General features: G+C 38.2%; 1 protein-coding gene across 1 annotated transcript in view; it reads right to left on the bottom strand.

The window, feature by feature from the left end:
* Positions 1–22,133, bottom strand: part of LOC135466077 (uncharacterized) — a 53,038-nt gene extending 30,905 nt beyond the window's left edge. The window contains 10 exon segments of the mRNA XM_064743497.1: positions 2,177–2,298; positions 2,496–2,607; positions 5,088–5,236; positions 7,498–7,719; positions 8,021–8,146; positions 8,600–8,793; positions 18,695–18,827; positions 18,829–18,871; positions 19,462–19,587; positions 21,993–22,133. Coding sequence (XP_064599567.1) covers positions 2,177–2,298; positions 2,496–2,607; positions 5,088–5,236; positions 7,498–7,719; positions 8,021–8,146; positions 8,600–8,793; positions 18,695–18,827; positions 18,829–18,871; positions 19,462–19,568 — 1,208 coding nt within the window. The 5' untranslated portion in view covers positions 19,569–19,587; positions 21,993–22,133.
* Positions 22,134–24,109: the final 1,976 nt, after the last annotated feature.

Here is a 24,109-nt window from a genome sequence, read left to right as displayed (position 1 = left end):
ATGTGAATCTGCACCACAAGAATTGTCTACATAGACAAACAGACACACCAGGCCAGATGTGAATCTGCACCACAAGAACTGTCTACATAGACAACCAGACCATCAAGGAGTTTGTACCATGAGGATAGTCTATATAGACACACCAGGCCATCAGGGAGTTTGTACCATGAGGATAGTTTATATAGACACACAAGGCCAGATGTGAATCTGCACCACAAGAATTGTCTACATAGACAAACCAGACCATCAAGGAGTTTGTACCATGAGGATAGTCTTTATAGACACACCAGGCCAGATGTGAACCTGCACCACAAGAATTGTCTACATAGACAAACCAGACCATCAAGGAGTTTGTACCATGAGGATAGTCTATATAGACACACCAGGCCAGATGTGAACCTGCACCGCAAGAATTGTCTACATAGACAAACCAGACCATCAAGGAGTTTGTACCATGAGGATAGTCTTTATAGACACACCAGGCCAGATGTGAACCTGCACCACAAGAATTGTCTACATAGACAAACCAGACCATCAAGGAGTTTGTACCATGAGGATAGTCTATATAGACACACCAGCCCATCAAGGAGTTTGTACCATGAGGATAGTCTTTATAGACACACCAGGCCAGATGTGAACCTGCACCACAAGAATTGTCTACATAGACAAACCAGATTATCAAGGACAAACCAGGCTGCAAAGTGAATTGCAGTGTACCTAATGCAATCTACATGTGCCTGTATATGTCTGAACATATGCTTTAGTGTTATAAATATGTAACACAGAGGTCAATTTTTCAGCTCTTTTTTTTTGAAACTGACTAAAAATAATAACAAGAATACATACCTTACATAAAATATAAAGCATAAAGTTAATGATCATGTAATTCATAAATTAAGCTTTGCCCTCGGAGCACAGGAGATATAAAAAAATGCTGTCTTGCGTACATTATATTTTGATACTTTAAGGTTTCTTTTGAAACGATAATGAATTCATTATAAATCAATGCTACATACAAATCGAGTTCACAATTTGAATAAAACTGTTTCCAAAATGGAATGATGATACTGGATCTCCTGCTGGGATCTGTTGGGCGACAAAGAAATGGCCTGAATATTAACCTTGTTGTCAATGGACAAAAGAACATACACAACGCTAAAATTTATTTTTATATTTAGATGATTTTAATGCCCCATTTTTCTTTCACTTATCGTTTTACTCTCTTAACTTATGACTTACAATGAATAGAACTCTCTTTGGAGTTATTAAAAATAAATACAGACCATTGTAAATGGTGTCCAAATTTTGGGAGCGATTCACATAAAAAAAATTATTGTCAGTGCATGAGAGTTATTCATTTATTTACTATTATTTCATTTTGAAAAGCTCTTGCAAGATGGACATATGTACATGGCAACCTGTGTTGTCTGTATTAGTTTTGGACTTTATTTTTCTGACAAACACTACATAGAGTGACTGATATTTGACACCTATTTCCAAACATATCTCTTTATCACCTCTATGATACACTTTTTGAGAAGTTTAGTTACCGAAGCTCGTGAGTGAGTGCTTGGGGTTTAACGTCGTACTCAACAATTTTTCAGTCATATGGCGACGAAGGAATCTTTAGGGCCGAAGCTTTTGAAAAGCTGGGTCAAAGAAATACTAGATTCCTAGATTAACTTGTACATGTCTAAAATTTCAGTTTCCATGCTACAGTGGAATACATTCTTGGAGAATAACTAAAAACATATTAAAAAGAACAGTGTTTCACACACAGCTTCTGGATACCATAACTATACTGGAATAGTTACAGAACAATGCAGCTTGGACGTGGACATGTTTGTATCGACAAGGCCAGCTATTCTCTGAACAGATGAGCTAAAAAAGACAACTGTGCACCATCTGGAACCTTTGCCACACAGTATGTATCCACATGGATTTTACAACCAAACAAAACACTACATGAATAGGTTATACAGGGAAATTATTTATGTAGAGCTAGAATTTTGTGGCCTGTGCATATTGATTGACCATACCCTGTAAACAATGGCTTTTGTCTCCATTTACAAGGTACAGTACAGTATTTCAGTGGATATTCAATCAATCAATAAAGTACACATACTTGGTCACAGACATGTGTCAGTGGAACAATGGATTGGATATTTCAACCTACTGCTTCTCCTCATTTTCAGCTATGGTTTTGGCATTGACATCATCCGCTCTGTCCTTATAATCCAGGTAGGTGCCTCTGAAGGCTGCACACACCCTGAGGGCATCCTTCAGCTTGGAGTATGACTGCAACACAAACACCCACACACTCTCAATCCATACTGCGAAGTGCTGCTCAAGCATAGCTCAAGGAAATGTACAGCTTTTTCAATAAACTTAAACCACTTAGAAACAATATACCCTGATTCTATTTGCATTAACAGTCAAAAAAAGCACTCAGCAAAGTGTAGTGCTCAGTCCGTGGGAGCTCAGGGAGCACTTACTTGAAGAGGTTCTCTCAAGATGTCCTCTCCTACCATTGCCTGAGCTCGATGAACCACTTCGTTTGAAATTAGCCGCAAAAGGTTGTGAAACTTGTCCATTTGATGGTAATACCTATGACCAATAAAAGGACAATATCATGTAATATGAAATTTAAGCTGTCAGTTGCCAAACAAACACACTGCACCAAATGGGGTATTACTTGAGTGCTGAAAAAAACATACACTCACATACATTCAACAACTAATCAATCACTGAAATTGACATGACGAAAAACACTATCATGTGATAAATAGAAATGCCACAACCTTGTATATTAGTATTCTTTTATCAGATATCTTGACAAATTTGATAGATGGTAGAAAGTCCACATTATGGAGATATCATTTCTTATCCTGTGAAGTGTAAAACACAAAAATGGTGACCACTAAATATTTATGCATATTTATGTACGAGAAAAATAGTACTAGAAAGAAAGGTTATCAAGTTTGTCAGTTTTACTGGTCCAGAGGCCTCACTTACAATGGGTCCAAACAAGGTTAAGAGCTGTCATCAGAGGCCTTACTTAATGGGTCCAGACAAGGTTAAGAGCTGTCATTAGAGGCCTTATTTAGAGTGGATCCAGACAAGGTTAAGAGCTGTCATCAGAGGCCTCACTTAGAATGGGTCCAGACAAGGTTAAGAGCTGTCATCAGAGGCCTTACCTAGAGTGGGTCCAGACAAGGTTAAGAGCTGTCATCAGAGGCCTCAGTTAGAATGGGTCCAGACAAGGTTAAGAGCTGTCATCAGAGGCCTTACTTAATGAGTCCACACAAGGTTAAGAGCTGTCATCAGAGGCCTCACTTAGAATGGGTCCAGACAAGGTTAAGAGCTGTCATCAGAGGCCTTACTTAATGAGTCCACACAAGGTTAAGAGCTGTCATCAGAGGCCTCACTTAGAATGGGTCCAGACAAGGTTAAGAGCTGTCATCAGAGGCCTCACTTAGAATGGGTCCAGACAAGGTTAAGAGCTGTCATCAGAGGCCTTACTTAATGAGTCCACACAAGGTTAAGAGCTGTCATCAGAAGCCTCACTCAGAATGGGTCCAGACAAAGTTAAGAGCTGTCATCAAACGCCTTACTTAATGGGTCCAGACAAGATTAAGAGCTGTCATCAGAGGCTTCACTTAGAGTGGGTCCAGACAAGGTTAAGAGCTGTCATCAGAGGCCTCACTTAGAATGGGTCCAGACAAAGTTAAGAGCTGTCATCAAACGCCTTACTTAATGGGTCCAGACAAGATTAAGAGCTGTCATCAGAGGCCTCACTTAGAATGGGTCCAGACAAGGTTAAGAGCTGTCATCAGAGGCCTCACTTAGAATGGGTGCAGACAAGGTTAAGAGCAGTCATCAAAGGCCTTCCTTAGAATGGGTCCAGACAAGGTTAAGAGCTGTCATCAGAGGCCTCACTTAGAGTGGGTCCAGACAAGGTTAAGAGCTGTCATCAGAGGCCTTACCTAGAGAGGGTCCAAACAAGGTTATGAGCAGTCATCACAGGCCTTACTTAGAATGGGTGCAGACAAGGTTAAGAGCAGTCATCAAAGGCCTTCCTTAGAGTGGGTCCAGACAAGGTTAAGAGCTGTCATCAGAGGCCTTACTTAGAGTGGGTCCTGACAAGGTTAAGAGCCATCATCAGAGGCCTTACCTAGAGTGGGTCCAGACAAGGTTAAGAGCTGTCATCAGAGGCCTCACTTAGAATGGGCCCAGACAAGGTTAAGAGCCATCATCAGAGGCTTCACTTAGAGTGGGTCCAGACAAGGTTAAGAGCTGTCATCAGAGGCCTCACTTAGAGTGGGTCCAGACAAGGTTAAGAGTGCCATCAGAGGCCTTACCTAGAGTGGGTCCAGACAAGGTTAAGAGCTGTCCTCAGAGGCCTTACTTAATGGGTCCACACAAGGTTAAGAGCTGTCATTAGACCTCACTTAGAATGGGTCCAGACAAGGTTAAGAGCTGTCATCAGAGGCCTTACTTAATGGGTCCAGACAAGGTTAAGAGCTGTCATCAGAGGCCTTACTTAGAGTGGGTCCAGACAAGGTTAAGAGCAGTCATCAGAGGCCTTACCTAGAGTGGATCCAGACAAGGTTAAGAGCTGTCATCAGAGGCCTTACCTAGAGTGGGCCCAGACAAGGTTAAGAGCCATCCTCAAAGGCCTTACCTAGAGTGGGTCCAGACAAGGCTAAGAGCCATCATCAGAGGCCTTACCTAGATTGGGTCCAGGCAAGGTTAAGAGCCGCCATCAGAGGCCTTACTTAGAGTGGGTCAAGATCTTTTTTTTTTTTTTTTTTTTTGATTGGTGTTTTACGCCGTACTCAAGAATATTTCACTTATACAACGGCGGCCAGCATTATGGTGGGTGGAAACCAGGCACAGCCCGGGGGAAACCCACGACCATCCGCAGGTTGCTGCCAGACCTTCCAACTTACGGCCGGAGAGAAAGCCAGCATGAGCTGGACTTTAACTCACAGCGACCGCATTGGTGAGAGGATCCTGGGTCATTACGCTGCGCTAGCGCGCGAGTGGGTCAAGACAAGGTTAAGAGCTATCATCAGACGCCTTACCTAGAGTGGGTCCAGACAAGGTTAAGAGCTGTCATTAGAGGCTTCATGGTGGTGATCATAGGCTGGGGCTCCATGGCTCTATGTAAATCCTCAAACCATGTGAACATGGCATGCAGGAAGCGCAGAATCTTCTGGGTCTCAGTTACTGCCTATTTCCAAATAAGACATAATGCACATACATCAAAGTTTTTCAATGGTATAAACTCAATCATTTCTGCACATTAAATCTATGAAATTTTAATTTATTTATTTATTTAAATTGATTTCTGGATTATGCCGTACTCAACAATGATGAGAGGAAATGAGATAGAGTCAGAGGAGAAAACCTTGACCATCTGAAATACCTTATGAAATTTTAACATATGTTTCTTAAATGTTGCCTTCATTGAATTTTTTGCTCTCTTCTCTATTGCCATTGACTATCATTATTTCAAATTACATTTGCAAAAGCATGAAAGGCTTTTTGGCTCATTTGTGTTTATGTCATAATTGAATTGTAAGACTGTGATCTGCCGATGAGCTGGTCTACAGAGTATTCTGTTCCTTTATGGACATTACCACACATACAATGTATCAACTACATATCCCAAACAAAACTCCCCAGTCCTCAGTATAAAGTACTATTAAGTACTAGTAAAATCTGACAGTGAGAGCCTGATACATTGCAATGGGGATAAACCAACACCAGCAATGTTATTCCACTTAAAACAATTTTCAATCCCTATTCCAATGATGTCCCTTTTTCACTGATGTCCCTCATTAGCACCTATTACACTCGCATCCCTTATCAATCCTGATTCTAATAATGTCCCTTGTCAACCCATTTTTCACTGATGTCCCATATCAGTCCCCACTTACCCCTATTCACTAATATCCCTTATAAGTCTGTATTCTGACGTTTCTTATCAGTCCCCATTCCATTGATGTCTCTTATCAGTCACTATTCCATTGATGTCTCTTATCAGCCCCCATTCCATTGATGTCTCTTATCAGTCACTATTTCATTGATGTCTCTTATCAGTCACTATTCCATTGATGTCTCTTATCAGTCACTATTCCATTGACGTCTCTTATCAGCCCCCATTCCATTGATGTCTCTTATCAGTCCTTATTCCACTGATGTCTCTTATCAGTCACTATTCCATTGATGTCTCTTATCAGTCCCTATTCCATTGATGCCTCTTATCAGCCCCCATTCCATTGATGTCTCTTATCAGCCCCTATTCCAATCATGTCTCTTTTCAGTCACTAGTCCATTGATGCCTCTAATCAGCCCCTATTCCATTGATGTCTCTTATCAGTCCCTATTCCATTGATGTCTCTTATCAGTCCCTATTCCATTGATGATTCTTATCAGTCCCTATTCCATTGATGTCTCTTATCAGCCACTATTCCACTGATGTCTCTTATCAGTCACTATTCCATTGATGTCTCTTATCAGTCCTTATTCCACTGATGTCTCTTATAAGTCACTATTCCATTGATGTCTCTTATCAGTCACTATTCCATTGATGGCTCTTATCAGGCCCCATTCCATTGATGTCTCTTATCAGTCCTTATTCCATTGATGGCTCTTATCAGCCACTATTCCACTGATGTCTCTTATCAGTCACTATTCCATTGATGCCTCTTATCAGTCACTATTCCATTGATGTCTCATATCAGTCCTTATTCCACTGATGTCTCTTATAAGTCACTATTCCACTGATGCCTCTTATCAGTCACTATTCCATTGATGTCTCTTATCAGCCCCCATTCCATTGATGCCTCTTATCAGCCCCCATTCCATTGATGTCTCTTATCAGTCCCTATTCCATTGATGTCTTTTATCAGTCCCTATTCCATTGATGCCTCTTATCAGCCCCCATTCCATTGATGTCTCTTATCAGTCACTATTCCACTGATGTCTCTTATCAGTCACTATTCCATTGATGACTCTTATCAGCCACTATTCCACTGATGTCTCTTATCAGTCACTATTCCACTGATGTCTCTTATCAGTCCCTATTCCATTGATGCCTCTTATTAGCCCCTATTCCACTGACCTTCTTTATCAGTCCTTATTCAGTGACGTCCCTTATCAACCTTATTCCAGTGATGTCATATATCTGCCCCTATTCCAGTCACATCCATTATCAGATCCTACCTTATACATATCAGCCTTAATTCCAGTGACGTCAAGTATCAATCTTTCAATACTATTTAGCTACCATAATTAAACACTGCTGGCTTGTAGTTCTCGATTTCATTGATACCTAGAAGAAATGACTACTGCTTAAAATCTGTAGTTCTTCATACTAGATGTATCTAGCTGGCACAGTTGACCGTTGATAGTTTCTAGTTGAGACCTTTTGCAGATAGAACAGAAGGGTGAAGTTGGTTTCTCATACAAGAAAGCTGCAGACATTACCTTGTTGATGTCCTTCCTGACCTGACAGAAGGAGTGAGCGTACTGACTGTTGGCCTGTTCTAGGTTCAGCAGGATGTCCCTGGCTATCGGGGTGTCCAGCTGCTGATTAAGGGAGTGTAGTCGGGATAACTGACTCTCCCACATCTCTACCTCATCCAGGGGTCCTGGTTCTGGGCCAAACTTACTGTACAAGTCCCCAAGTGGCTCATGTCTCAGCACAATCTGTCCAGGAAGACAGGTAAACTTATTCATTTAATTATTTGATTAGTGTTTTACACCTACTCACTTATTTGGAGGCCAGCATGTCAATTACCTGCAGGTAGTATGCAAGCATTGTGACCTACATGTATGTCCGCCATGAAATCTTAAAAAATTAACTTCTGAAAAACTACCAAATTATTGTTATTAAAAGTATACAGTATATTAATTTCACAAAACCCTCATTGTATGCCCTAATTTATAGGCATGTCAATACCTTCTGATTACTGTGAATCTGGCCTTATTGCATAGGCATGCAGCCTACCTTGATTTGTTTGATCCAGCCAATCACAGTGGTTTCTAGGACATGCAGAACCGATGCTCTTCTGTTAGGGTTAGCCGCTGCTTCAGCCAACACTTCTACCGATGGGAGGCTCAGTACCAGCTTACCCTGAATAAATCATGACTGCACAATCAAGGCTAAGGGGCTGAGTTTAAAAGATTACTCAATGTTTATGTTTGAACTTTTTGTAGGGTTAGCTGATGCTTTGAACAAGATCATTATAGCCCAATACGAAATCATTAATGTTTCATAAGTTAATTTGAATGATCTGATTGCTTGATAATACCATTTTCAGGATTAGGTACATGTAACTGACCATGTTCACAGCCAATATGGTCACAAGAAATTTCCAGTATAATTATAGAATTCATGACAGAACACTGGTAAAATCCACTAACAACTATACTTTTACAACAGATCATTCTAAATGACAAGGCATAACTTTAATGGCAGCTGTTTCACTATGATACATTATATGAGTAACAGGTTTAACTGCAAATCAGGGGAGACAACATCAAAATACATCAACAACAATCATGACAACAAGTTGCCCTTCTGTACCTCAATTTGACCTTGTGTAACCTCCACGGTTGCCATTAGTTTGTGGAGGACATCCATCAGCTTGTCTGCGTTCATTCCCGAGGCATCCGCCAGGTTTTGATTAGTACAGAGGAAGGGAAGGAAGACCTGGCGGGTGAGCAAGTTGAGGTGCTCCAGAGGTTGGGAGCTACAGTCCACATACATCACCTCCTCATCTGTAACCAGAAAACATTCTCACATACATCACCACCTCATCTGTAACCAGACAACATTCTCACATACATCACCTTGTCATCTGTAAAACCAGCAAACTTTCTCACATACATCACCACCTCATCTGTAACCAGCAAACATTCTCACATGTATCACCTTCTCATCTGTAACTAGCAAACATTGTCAGATACATCACCTTCTCATCTGTAACCAGCAAACATTCTCACATACATCACCTTCTCATCTGTAACCAGCAAACATTGTCAGATACATCACCACCTCATCTGTAACCAGACAACATTCTCACATACATCACCTTCTCATCTGTAACCAGAAAACATTCTCACATACATCACCACCTCATCTGTAACCAGAAAACATTCTCACATACATCACCTTCTCATCTGTAAACAGCAAACATTCTCACATACTGTAAATGCCTTTTCGCAGGCATAAACTTTCGCGGATTTGGTCAGAAGACAACATTTGCTGGAATCAACTTTCGCAGATCTTAATAGAATTTTTGGACAACTTATAAACAAAAATCAAATTTCAATACAAAAACATCAAGTAATAAAACAACTCAAGCATTCAAGTAACAATGTTATCATTTAAACTTGTTTGTAACTGTAAGATGTGACAAAAATTCTATGCAATGCAGTAACTTGATCAGACAAAGGAAGTTAATCCTCCTAAGCTTTTACTCTATTGAAGACTGTTAATCTTTATAAAAAGAAGCCCTTACCTCCTGTGTTAGCAATTATTCGTGTCACTCACTCCAGGAGACCACGAAGGATTAAATGTGATACAAATAAATCCCACTGTTTAATTCTCATGCATCAGTAGTGTGAGTGAAACTCTGAGTTAACTGTGACAGATTTGTTTATTTATTTATTTATTTGATTGGTATTTTACGCCGTACTCAAAAATATTTTACTTATACGACATCGGCCAGCATTATTGTGGGTGGAAACCGGGCAGAGGCCGGAGGAAACCCACGACCATCCGCAGGTTGCTGGCAGACCTTCCCACGTATGGCCGAAGAGGAAGCCAGCATGAGCTGGATTTGAACTCACAGCGACCGCTTTGGTGAGAGACTCCTGGGTCACTACGCTGTGCTAGCGCGCTAACCAACTGAGCCACGGAGGCCCCCGTGACAGATTTGAGTAAGTTTCTAAGAAATCATCATTTTGAAGAGGAAGTTTGAAGTGCGGAAACCCCCGAGCAATGTGTTGGGTGCATCGGAAAGTTGATCTGACTGGAAGGCAAGTATAGTCAATAAACAAACAACCTCTCTCATGGTATGTATATCGTATGACGTACACACACCCAGTACAAATTATCCATTTGTATGTCTCAATAAATCAACCACAACAATGTTGCAATGTGGTGATACTTAGACAGAGCTAAGCCTCCTTAAAAGAAAGCAACATTAACTGACGATCAAGTAAGCTGGATTTGTGAAAACTGGAATACATTTTAATTAGGTATTTCTAATTAACGTGTTTGAAAAAGTATTAGAACTGTAGTGCTTGTTAACGAATTTATAACTGTAATTACTTACATGGGTTTACATTCCTTGGTACTTATTTTTGCGGAAATATGTTTGCTGCGAAATCCACGAATGTTAGTACAACGCGAATAAAAAGGCATTTACAGTACATCACCCCCTCATCTGTAACCTGCAAACACTCTCACATACAGCACCTCCTGATGTGTAAATAGCTAACTTTCTCACCTACATCACTCTCTCATCTATATACAAAAACACTTTCACATAGAGCACCTCATCTATAACCTGCAAAAATTCTCATAATCAACCCCTCATCTGCAACCAGCAAATTTTCTCACATACATCACCTCCTCAGCTGTAACTAGCAAACTTTCTCACATACATCACCTCCTCATCTGTAACCAGCAAACATTCTCACATACATCACCACCTCATCTGTAACCAGACAACATTCTCACATTCATCACCTCCTCATCTGTAAAACTAGCAAACTTTCTCACATACATCACCATCTAATCTGTAATCAGAAAACATTCTCACATACATCACCTCCTCATCTACAACCAACAAACATTGTGAGATACATCACCACCTCATCTGTAACCAGACAACATTCTCACATTCATCACCTCCTCATCTGTAAAACTAGCAAACTTTCTCACATACATCACCTCCTCATCTACAACCAACAAACATTGTCAGATACATCCCCTCCTCATCTGTAAAACTAGCAAACTTTCTCACATTCATCACCACCTCATCTGTAATCAGACAAACATTCTCACATACATCACCTCCTCTTCTGTAAAACTAACAAACTTTCTCACATACATCACCACCTCATCTGTAACCAGACAACATTCTGATATTCATCACCACCTCATCTGTAACCAGACAACATTCTCACATTCATCACCACCTCATCTGTAACCAGACAACATTCTGACATTCATCACCACCTCATCTGTAACCAGACAACATTCTCACATTCATCACCTCCTCATCTGTAAAACTAGCAAACTTTCTCACATACATCACCACCTCATCTGTAATCAGAAAACATTCTCACATTCATCACCTCCTCATCTGTAAAACTAGCAAACTTTCTCACATACATCACCACCTCATCTGTAATCAGAAAACATTCTCACATTCATCACCTCCTCATCTGTAAAACTAGCAAACTTTCTCACATACATCACCATCTAATCTGTAATCAGAAAACATTCTCACATACATCACTATCTCATTTGTAACTAGACAACATTCTCACATACATCACCACCTCATCTGTAACCAGACAACATTCTCACATTCATCACCACCTCATCTGTAACCAGACAACATTCTCACATTCATCACCTCCTCATCTGTAAAACTAGCAAACTTTCTCACATACATCACCTCCTCATCTGTAATCAGACAACATTCTCATAGCAATGATTTATTTATTTACTTGATTGGTTTTTTACACCACACTCAAGAATATTTTACTTATATGACGCAATACCTTCCCACATACGGGCAGAGAGGAAGCCAGCATGAGCTGGACTCACAGCAACCGCATTGATGAGAGGCTCCTGGGTCATTACGCTGTGCTAACGCACTAACCAACGAAGCCATGGAGGCCCCCTCATAGCAATAAAACAATCGGCATCCAGAAGGCATCCCATGTGCCATGTATATGCATCAGATGCTTTAATCACTAAAACTTGACCCTCTTCAAAAATGCAATCTTAGCAGTCTCATTAAACCGGTCCTCAGAGTGATGACAGAAATACTAAAACAGCAATATTTGTTGCACAGTGCAGATGTTATGTAGCACAAACAGAAATGCGCACTTTGACATAAGCAGCTAAAATATCTTCATTTTCTTGCTGGTGTATAGAAGATATTTGTACAGCAAGTTTGTACTCAGCCCATACATAAAGACTTGGTTAATCCTCATTTGTAGAATATGAGTACTGGTTTGTATTCAGCCCATAAATAAAGACTTGGTTACTCCTCATTTGTAGAATATGAGTACTGGTTTGTATTCAGCCCATAAATTAAGACTTGGTTACTCCTCATTTGTGAAATATGTGAACTGGTTTGCATTCATTCCATACATAAAGACTTGGTTACTCCTCATTTGTAGAATATGAGTACTGGTTTGTATTCAGCCCATACATAAAGACTTGGTTACTCCTCATTTGTGAAATATGTGAACTGGTTTGCATTCACTCCATACATAAAGACTTGGTTACTCCTCATTTGTAGAATATGAGCACTGGTTTGTATTCAGCCCATATATAAAGACTTGGTTACTTCTCATTTGTAGAATATGAGTACTGGTTTGTATTCAGCCCATAAATTAAGACTTGGTTACTCCTCATTTGTGAAATTGTGAACTGGTTTGCATTCACTCCATACATAAAGACTTGGTTACTCCTCATTTGTAGAATATGAGTACTGGTTTGTATTCAGCCCATACATAAAGACTTGGTTACTCCTCATTTGTAGAATATGAGTATTGGTTTGTATTCAGCCCATACATAAAGACTTGGTTATTCCTCATTTGCAGAATATGAGTACTGGTTTGTATTCAGCCCATACATAAAGACTTGGTTACTCCTAATTTGTAGAATATGAGTACTGGTATGTATTCAGCCCATAAATAAAGACTTGGTTACTCCTCATTTGTAGAATATGAGTACTAGTTTGTATTCAGCCCATAAATAAAGACTTGCTTACTCCTCATTTGTGAAATATGTGAACTGGTTTGCATTCACTCCATACATAAAGACTTGGTTACTCCTAATTTGTAGAATATGAGTACTGGTATGTATTCAGCTCATACATAAAGACTTGGTTACTCCTCATTTGTAGAATATGAGTACTGGTTTGTATTCAGCCCATACATAAAGACTTGGTTACTCCTCATTTGTAGAATATGAGTATTGGTTTGTATTCAGCCCATACATAAAGACTTGGTTATTCCTCATTTGCAGAATATGAGTACTGGTTTGTATTCAGCCCATACATAAAGACTTGGTTACTCCTAATTTGTAGAATATGAGTACTGGTATGTATTCAGCCCATAAATAAAGACTTGGTTACTCCTCATTTGTAGAATATGAGTACTAGTTTGTGTTCAGCCCATAAATAAAGACTTGGTTACTCCTCATTTGTGAAATATGTGAACTGGTTTGCATTCATTCCATACATAAAGACTTGGTTACTCCTCATTTGTAGAATATGAGTACTGGTTTGTATTCAGCCCATACATAAAGACTTGGTTACTCCTCATTTGTGAAATATGTGAACTGGTTTGCATTCACTCCATACATAAAGACTTGGTTACTCCTCATTTGTAGAATATGAGCACTGGTTTGTATTCAGCCCATATATAAAGACTTGGTTACTTCTCATTTGTAGAATATGAGTACTGGTTTGTATTCAGCCCATAAATTAAGACTTGGTTACTCCTCATTTGTGAAATTGTGAACTGGTTTGCATTCACTCCATACATAAAGACTTGGTTACTCCTCATTTGTAGAATATGAGTACTGGTTTGTATTCAGCCCATACATAAAGACTTGGTTACTCCTCATTTGTAGAATATGAGTATTGGTTTGTATTCAGCCCATACATAAAGACTTGGTTATTCCTCATTTGCAGAATATGAGTACTGGTTTGTATTCAGCCCATACATAAAGACTTGGTTACTCCTAATTTGTAGAATATGAGTACTGGTATGTATTCAGCCCATAAATAAAGACTTGGTTACTCCTCATTTGTAGAATATGAGTACTAGTTTGTATTCAGCCCATAAATAAAGACTTGGTTACTCCTAATTTGTAGAATATGAGTACTGGTATGTATTCAGCCCATAAATAAAGACTTGGTTACTCCTCATTTGTGAAATATGTGAACTGGTTTGCATTCACTCCATACATAAAGACTTGGTTACTCCTCATTTGTAGAATATGAGCACTGGTTTGTATTCAGCCCATATATAAAGACTTGGTTACTTCTCATTTGTAGAATATGAGTACTGGTTTGTATTCAGCCCATAAATTAAGACTTGGTTACTCCTCATTTGTGAAATTGTGAACTGGTTTGCATTCACTCCATACATAAAGACTTGGTTACTCCTCATTTGTAGAATATGAGTACTGGTTTGTATTCAGCCCATACATAAAGACTTGGTTACTCCTCATTTGTAGAATATGAGTATTGGTTTGTATTCAGCCCATACATAAAGACTTGGTTATTCCTCATTTGCAGAATATGAGTACTGGTTTGTATTCAGCCCATACATAAAGACTTGGTTACTCCTAATTTGTAGAATATGAGTACTGGTATGTATTCAGCCCATAAATAAAGACTTGGTTACTCCTCATTTGTAGAATATGAGTACTGGTTTGTATTCAGCCCATAAATAAAGACTTGGTTACTCCTCATTTGTGAAATATGTGAACTGGTTTGCATTCACTCCATACATAAAGACTTGGTTACTCCTAATTTGTAGAATATGAGTACTGGTATGTATTCAGCCCATAAATAAAGACTTGGTTACTCCTCATTTGTGAAATATGTGAACTGGTTTGCATTCACTCCATACATAAAGACTTGGTTACTCCTCATTTGTAGAATATGAGCACTGGTTTGTATTCAGCCCATATATAAAGACTTGGTTACTTCTCATTTGTAGAATATGAGTACTGGTTTGTATTCAGCCCATAAATTAAGACTTGGTTACTCCTCATTTGTGAAATTGTGAACTGGTTTGCATTCACTCCATACATAAAGACTTGGTTACTCCTCATTTGTAGAATATGAGTACTGGTTTGTATTCAGCCCATACATAAAGACTTGGTTACTCCTCATTTGTAGAATATGAGTATTGGTTTGTATTCAGCCCATACATAAAGACTTGGTTATTCCTCATTTGCAGAATATGAGTACTGGTTTGTATTCAGCCCATACATAAAGGCTTGGTTACTCCTAATTTGTAGAATATGAGTACTGGTATGTATTCAGCCCATAAATAAAGACTTGGTTACTCCTCATTTGTAGAATATGAGTACTAGTTTGTATTCAGCCCATAAATAAAGACTTGGTTACTCCTCATTTGTGAAATATGTGAACTGGTTTGCATTCACTCCATACATAAAGACTTGGTTACTCCTAATTTGTAGAATATGAGTACTGGTATGTATTCAGCTCATACATAAAGACTTGGTTACTCCTCATTTGTAGAATATGAGTACTGGTTTGTATTCAGCCCATACATAAAGACTTGGTTACTCCTCATTTGTAGAATATGAGTATTGGTTTGTATTCAGCCCATACATAAAGACTTGGTTATTCCTCATTTGCAGAATATGAGTACTGGTTTGTATTCAGCCCATACATAAAGACTTGGTTACTCCTAATTTGTAGAATATGAGTACTGGTATGTATTCAGCCCATAAATAAAGACTTGGTTACTCCTCATTTGTAGAATATGAGTACTAGTTTGTATTCAGCCCATAAATAAAGACTTGGTTACTCCTCATTTGTGAAATATGTGAACTGGTTTGCATTCACTCCATACATAAAGACTTGGTTACTCCTAATTTGTAGAATATGAGTACTGGTATGTATTCAGCTCATACATAAAGACTTGGTTACTCCTCATTTGTAGAATATGAGTACTGGTATGTATTCAGCTCATACATAAAGACTTGGTTATTCCTCATTTGCAGAATATGAGTACTGGTTTGTATTCAGCCCATACATAAAGACTTGGTTACTCCTAATTTGTAGAATATGAGTACTGGTATGTATTCAGCCCATAAATAAAGACTTGGTTTCCTCTTCATTTGTGAAATATGTGAACTGGTTTGCATTCACTCCATACATAAAGACTTGGTTACTCCTCATTTGTAGAATATGAGCACTGGTTTGTATTCAGCCCATATATAAAGACTTGGTTACTTCTCATTTGTAGAATATGAGTACTGGTTTGTATTCAGCCCATAAATTAAGACTTGGTTACTCCTCATTTGTGAAATTGTGAACTGGTTTGCATTCACTCCATACATAAAGACTTGGTTACTCCTCATTTGTAGAATATGAGTACTGGTTTGTATTCAGCCCATACATAAAGACTTGGTTACTCCTCATTTGTAGAATATGAGTATTGGTTTGTATTCAGCCCATACATAAAGACTTGGTTATTCCTCATTTGCAGAATATGAGTACTGGTTTGTATTCAGCCCATACATAAAGACTTGGTTACTCCTAATTTGTAGAATATGAGTACTGGTATGTATTCAGCCCATAAATAAAGACTTGGTTACTCCTCATTTGTAGAATATGAGTACTAGTTTGTATTCAGCCCATAAATAAAGACTTGGTTACTCCTCATTTGTGAAATATGTGAACTGGTTTGCATTCACTCCATACATAAAGACTTGGTTACTCCTAATTTGTAGAATATGAGTACTGGTATGTATTCAGCTCATACATAAAGACTTGGTTACTCCTCATTTGTAGAATATGAGTACTGGTTTGTATTCAGCCCATACATAAAGACTTGGTTACTCCTCATTTGTAGAATATGAGTATTGGTTTGTATTCAGCCCATACATAAAGACTTGGTTATTCCTCATTTGCAGAATATGAGTACTGGTTTGTATTCAGCCCATACATAAAGACTTGGTTACTCCTAATTTGTAGAATATGAGTACTGGTATGTATTCAGCCCATAAATAAAGACTTGGTTACTCCTCATTTGTAGAATATGAGTACTAGTTTGTATTCAGCCCATAAATAAAGACTTGGTTACTCCTCATTTGTGAAATATGTGAACTGGTTTGCATTCACTCCATACATAAAGACTTGGTTACTCCTAATTTGTAGAATATGAGTACTGGTATGTATTCAGCTCATACATAAAGACTTGGTTACTCCTCATTTGTAGAATATGAGTACTGGTTTGTATTCAGCCCATACATAAAGACTTGGTTACTCCTCATTTGTAGAATATGAGTATTGGTTTGTATTCAGCCCATACATAAAGACTTGGTTATTCCTCATTTGCAGAATATGAGTACTGGTTTGTATTCAGCCCATACATAAAGACTTGGTTACTCCTAATTTGTAGAATATGAGTACTGGTATGTATTCAGCCCATAAATAAAGACTTGGTTACTCCTCATTTGTAGAATATGAGTACTAGTTTGTGTTCAGCCCATAAATAAAGACTTGGTTACTCCTCATTTGTGAAATATGTGAACTGGTTTGCATTCACTCCATACATAAAGACTTGGTTACTCCTAATTTGTAGAATATGAGTACTAGTATGTATTCAGCCCATAAATAAAGACTTGGTTACTCCTCATTTGTGAAATATGTGAACTGGTTTGCATTCACTCCATACATAAAGACTTGGTTACTCCTAATTTGTAGAATATGAGTACTGGTTTGTATTCAGCCCATAAATAAAGACTTGGTTACTCCTCATTTGTAGAATATGAGTACTAGTTTGTATTCAGCCCATAAATAAAGACTTGGTTACTCCTCATTTGTGAAATATGTGAACTGGTTTGCATTCACTCCATACATAAAGACTTGGTTACTCCTCATTTGTAGAATATGAGTACTAGTTTGTATTCAGCCGATAAATAAAGACTTGGTTACTCCTCATTTGTGAAATATGTGAACTGGTTTGCATTCACTCCATACATAAAGACTTGGTTACTCCTAATTTGTAGAATATGAGTACTGGTATGTATTCAGCCCATACATAAAGACTTGGTGACTCCTAATTTGTAGAATATGAGTACTGGTTTGTATTCAGCCCATAAATAAAGACTTGGTTACTCCTCATTTGTAGAATATGAGTACTGGTATGTATTCAGCCCATAAATAAAGACTTGGTTACTCCTCATTTGTGAAATATGTGAACTGGTTTGCATTCACTCCATACATAAAGACTTGGTTACTCCTAATTTGTAGAATATGAGTACTGGTATGTATTCAGCCCATAAATAAAGACTTGGTTACTCCTCATTTGTGAAATATGTGAACTGGTTTGCATTCACTCCATACATAAAGACTTGGTTACTCCTAATTTGTAGAATATGAGTACTGGTTTGTATTCAGCCCATAAATAAAGATTTGGTTACTCCTCATTTGTAGAATATGAGTACTAGTTTGTATTCAGCCCATAAATAAAGACTTGGTTACTCCTCATTTGTGAAATATGTGAACTGGTTTGCATTCACTCCATACATAAAGACTTGGTTACTCCTCATTTGTAGAATATGAGTACTGGTATGTATTCAGCCCATACATAAGACTTGATTACTGATGCTCCCCACCTGTACAAATGTGTACTGGCCGTATTTCAGACTCACCCATGTTTTCATTTGTTAGTTTGATTCCTGAGTTTGTCTTGATGAAGAAGACAGATTTGGAAGAGAGGTTCTCAGGAGGGTGCAGAGACACGACTATCTCCCTTGACGGCCCCGGGTTTATGTACACAAATAGACCGCCTCACATCTTCGTTCTGGGTGAACTCGTGCAGTGCTCGTCTTGAAAACACACATAATGGAATCAACAAATTTAAAAAGCAGTCAGAAATCAGTTTTTCTAAAGTCATGCATCTGAGTGCTTGTTTGAGTATCTCATAAACCAGAAAATAAACAGTAAGTGGTTGCTGGTAAGGGAAAGGTCAACACGAGCAAAAAACACACCACTGAAAACTGTTTCAAAGTATCTTCACATATAAAGCAACAATAACATCACCTGTTTGTGTTTTTTACTCTGGGCCATGTAGATTATTCCATGACTATGTAGCTTCATGTAATATCAAAATTACAAAGTCCCTGTGATGCCACCTGTCACCATCAACAGGTCTATCTTGCCCTTCTTACAATTCAAGTCTTTAAATGATATAATTCTGGTCAAGAAACTTTTAATAAATAAGATCTGTTATTCATAGATAGAGGCAACAGTTTTTAAATACTGCATGTAATGGATTCCTATTTTCTTGCAAAAGTTAGCTATAGCTTCATATAGCTATCAGCTAAAAAAAACATACTGGTACATCATAAAAATAAAAACTTTGTACTTATGGCCTTACAAGTTTATGTGCAGTTAGAAATGTGTGAGGGTCAAATACCTGTTATCTTCATTAATGAACATGTTTCTGAGGTCTTCATTTCTGGGCCTTAGTGATGAAGCTATCCTAGCCTCCAGCCAACGCAGTTTTTCATCTAGAGTACTCATGACTTTTCTCTGTGGAAGACTGGAAGGTACGGGTACATTATACAATTCAAAAATACAATATCAACACCACCACTGAAATACAACAAACACATAAATCTATGCACACACATGTACATATTTACAATGAAAAATATTCACCCATATTTCTTACTGCACAGAAGCAGAGATGAAATCCTGTGCATACAGAAATATCAAAATAGCTAAACCACTGATGTTATTAAGAATATGAATTATTAATAAACATTAAAATACCTACAACTTTTCAGGCAAGGATATGACAATACTGAAAATTCTCAATATTATTCTAACATACATGACATAGTTGCGTACATCAGATGTCAACAGTTTTGACAACCATCTTTGTCTGTATTGACCACTGGCCCAACTGTTGCCAACTCAGAAATCTGTTCAAATTGGTGATGAATTTACCAGTGATGTCGGGGCAAGTTGGTTCCTTTCAGATAGAGTCATGAGCAAAAAGATATTTTCCATGATGCTGTTTATTCCTCCCGCCAATCAAAGCTTTGCACTGCATTCAAAATGGCAACTCTCCTTCAAGTTCATTTGTAGAAAGTATCACAGATTTCATAAGGAGCTGTTTGTAGGAGTTCACAAAGGAAAATCACCAAGTTCTTGGTGTTTGGAGATCCTAGATCGCTGTGTGTTACGGCAACAATAGCTGTATACTTTGTATCATGGTGGCAAGGGATGTCCTCACAAAAGTATTATAATCAGTACGGTTAGCTCGTTTTCACCTGTACTATCCCCGTCAATCAATATTATGACATGGAGCACGACTGTTTCAACTATAAAGTCAACTTGACTGATAATTTTAGAGACAATCTGTTGCCATGAGAATGTTAATCTATTTCTGGAAATCCATGCATCCAGAAGAATGCAACGTAGTAGATAAAAGACAGATACTGTCAAAATAATTGTAGTGATCAAGTCCAGGCATGGCTACTCACTGTCATACCTGAATCACATGCAACTTTGGTAAGCTCCCTTTTTTCACTGAAATGAACCAAGCTGATTATTAAAACTTATTGCGCATTAAGTGTCAGTGACTGCCAAATTGATTGCCTTTTTTAATAACCTATCATGCTCACATATTACACTGGATCTCTCCAAAATGAAACAATAAGTGATAAAATTGCTCTCTCGTTATTATACTGTGTATCAGTGTATTATGATGTCTCAGACTGTGAACCGGTGAGCCGTTAATTAATATTCTTTCTAAACTCAAACTGGGTTTGAGCATTGCTTCGTTTAACATCAATGTGGCCTTTAGTTATGGAATGTAACTCTCACATCGAGCAACATAAAACGTTGGAAGAGTTACAGGAAGAAGCTGCTTCTAATGTGCTGGACTAAGGGTAAGCTACATTCACCTCATATTCACACATGCATTAATTCTTCCCTTGTGTAAACTGATGTCAACCGAGTGGTTCCAATAATCAACTAACCTCTTCTGCGCCTCGAGGAACCAAAAACGATCCATGACAACCACACATACAGATAAGACCAATGGAAATCATTACAGTAACACTAGGAAAGCCTAGTCACCCATTTAGCTGGGTATTTCCCCCTGACCTCAGGTGGCGCTAATCATTCGTGCTCACAGATGATCAAAACGGTGGCAGACAGCCACAGTGATTATAGTGTTGAAAATATATTTATTTTGTAAATTTGTGTGGTTGTCATGGATGTCTTTTGGTTCAGTGGGGCTTAGAAGAGGAGAGTTCGTTACGGGGGTCATTCTGTTGACATATCCGCATAAAATCTTCCCTTTCATAATTCAATACTAACCAAGTGGTCTCTATAATCAACTATCCTCTTCTAGGCCTCGTCAAACCAAAAACGTTCCATGACAACCACACAAATTCACAAAATAAATACCGTTTCGAACCTACACCCACTGGATCATTTTTGCTTCGGCGAGGCTCACAAGAGGATAGTTGATCATGGGCTCAACAACTGATCTTTAATATACTAAACTGAAAGAAATATTTCCTGTTTCAAAATAGGATATCAAGTACGGCAGAAATATCATGGAGACGAAATGACGCTGGACGAAACCGTTTATGAACACAACGAAAAAGAAACCCTACATCGTTACCCGTACAGCGCAACAACAACAACGTCCTCAGATAGATGAACTCTTGGAAATAAAATTACTTAACAGAATGTACTGGCAAATAAAGAAAATACACTCTTGTTTCTTTAATATAAAAGACAAGTAAATTCAACCACTTCAAATGACATCGTAGTTCCAGAGTGCCCTATTTCGAGTATTCGCATGAAAATGCTTCGCAGCATGACACTAAGAAGAAGCAAAGTACGGAATCATGCAAGACCACGAACATGTATCTGACTTGTAGCAAACATAAAGTTTTTTGAATAAGTAATTACCATTTATCTCACCTTGTGTACTAGCGGCATGCACTGGGTTGTTTTTAACAGTCTAAACTATGTCACACTGTCAGCCGTGAGGTAAATTGAATCATTAGTTACTGGAAACGACACAACTACCGCGGTCCACAGCAGGTGTCCGCCATCTTGTTTACGGGTTGCTATCGCCACCAAAGCAATCCTCACTCGGTAAAGTCCGCAAGAGATCGGAAGCTAGCCCAGTCGGCATACACGCACCTCGTTTGTCGTAGGCCTTTCTTGATGGTACGCCCACATGCGTGCAGGCCTACAAGTATTGTGTCAAACTGAGCGGCGAAGCTCTGGCAAAGCATTGGAAAGATTTCATCTTTAAAAGACATGACTTTTAGTTGAATGTACATCTTTAAGTTGATAGTCTAACAGGACTATGTAGATAAAGACATATTACTGAATACATAACAATGCATTCGTTTCACCACGGAGGTAGGGCCTAAATGCATATAAATTTATATACATCCGTGGTTTGACAGATTATCCATGTATAGGCTCATAAATACACGTGAAGGGTAAATAAGCTGTGTAAAATGAATTTTTCATTTATGTCACGGAGGTATATCATTTCACCACGGAGGTAGGGCCTAAATGCCATATATATATGTATAAGTCTGCTTAAAAAGCAGCGATTAATGCACCAGGGTTTTACACACAGAAATGTGGTTTTATACACAGAAATAGGAAAATGTGCTATGGCTTTATACACAGAAATAGGAAAATGCACTATGGCTTTACACACAGAAATAGAAAAATGTGCTATGGCTTTACACACAGAAATAGAAAAATGTACTATGGCTTTATATACAGAAATAGGAAAATGTACTATGGCTTTATACACAGAAATAGGAAAATGCACTATGGCTTTACACACAGAAATAGAAAAATGTGCTATGGCTTTACACACAGAAATAGAAAAATGTACTATGGCTTTATATACAGAAATAGGAAAATGTACTATGGCTTTATACACAGAAATAGGAAAATGTGCTATAACTTTATACACAGAAATAGGAAAATGCACTATGGCTTTATACACAGAAATAGGAAAATGTACTATGGCTTTATACACAGAAATAGGAAAATGTACTATGGCTTTATACACAGAAATAGGAAAACGTGCTATGACTTTATACACAGAAATAGGAAAATGTACTATGGCTTTATACACAGAAATAGGAAAATGTACTATGGCTTTATACACAGAAATAGAAAAATGTACTATGGCTTTATACACAGAAATAGGAAAATGTACTATGGCTTTATACACAGAAATAGGAAAATGTATTATGGCTTTACACACAGAAATAGAAAAATGTGCTATGACTTTATACACAGAAATAGGAAAATGTACTATGGCTTTATACACAGAAATAGGAAAATGTACTATGACTTTATACACAGAAATAGGAAAATGTGCTATAACTTTATACACAGAAATAGGAAAATGTACTATGGCTTTATACACAGAAATAGGAAAATGTACTATGGCTTTATACACAGAAATAGGAAAATGTACTATGGCTTTATACACAGAAATAGGAAAATGTGCTATGGCTTTATACACAGAAATAGGAAAATGTGCTATGGCTTTATACACAGAAATAGGAAAATGTGCTATGGCTTTATACACAGAAATAGGAAAATGTACTATGGCTTTATACACAGAAATAGGAAAACGTGCTATGACTTTATACGCAGAAATAGGAAAATGTACTATGGCGTTATACACAGAAATAGGAAAATGTACTATGGCTTTATACACAGAAATAGGAAAATGTACTATGGCTTTATACACAGAAATAGGAAAATGTGCTATGGCTTTACACACAGAAATAGGAAAATTGGAAAACAGGAAGGGCCGCGGTACTTGGGTGAAAACACGCCAGTATCATACTGTAGAAGGAAGGGTCGCTGTATTTGGGTGCTATCACACTCCAGTATTACACTGTAGGCGGAAGTTTCGCGATATTTGGGGGACATCACAGCCACTATCATACTGTAGCAGGAAGGGTCGCGGTATTTGGGTGATATCACACGCCAGTATCACACTGTAACTGGAAGTGTTGTTGTATTTGGGTGATATCACACGCCAGTAT

The sequence above is a fragment of the Liolophura sinensis genome, chromosome 1, assembly GCF_032854445.1.
Source record: "Liolophura sinensis isolate JHLJ2023 chromosome 1, CUHK_Ljap_v2, whole genome shotgun sequence".
Classification (NCBI taxonomy): domain Eukaryota; kingdom Metazoa; phylum Mollusca; class Polyplacophora; order Chitonida; family Chitonidae; genus Liolophura; species Liolophura sinensis.
This window is presented reverse-complemented; position numbering and strand designations above follow the sequence as displayed.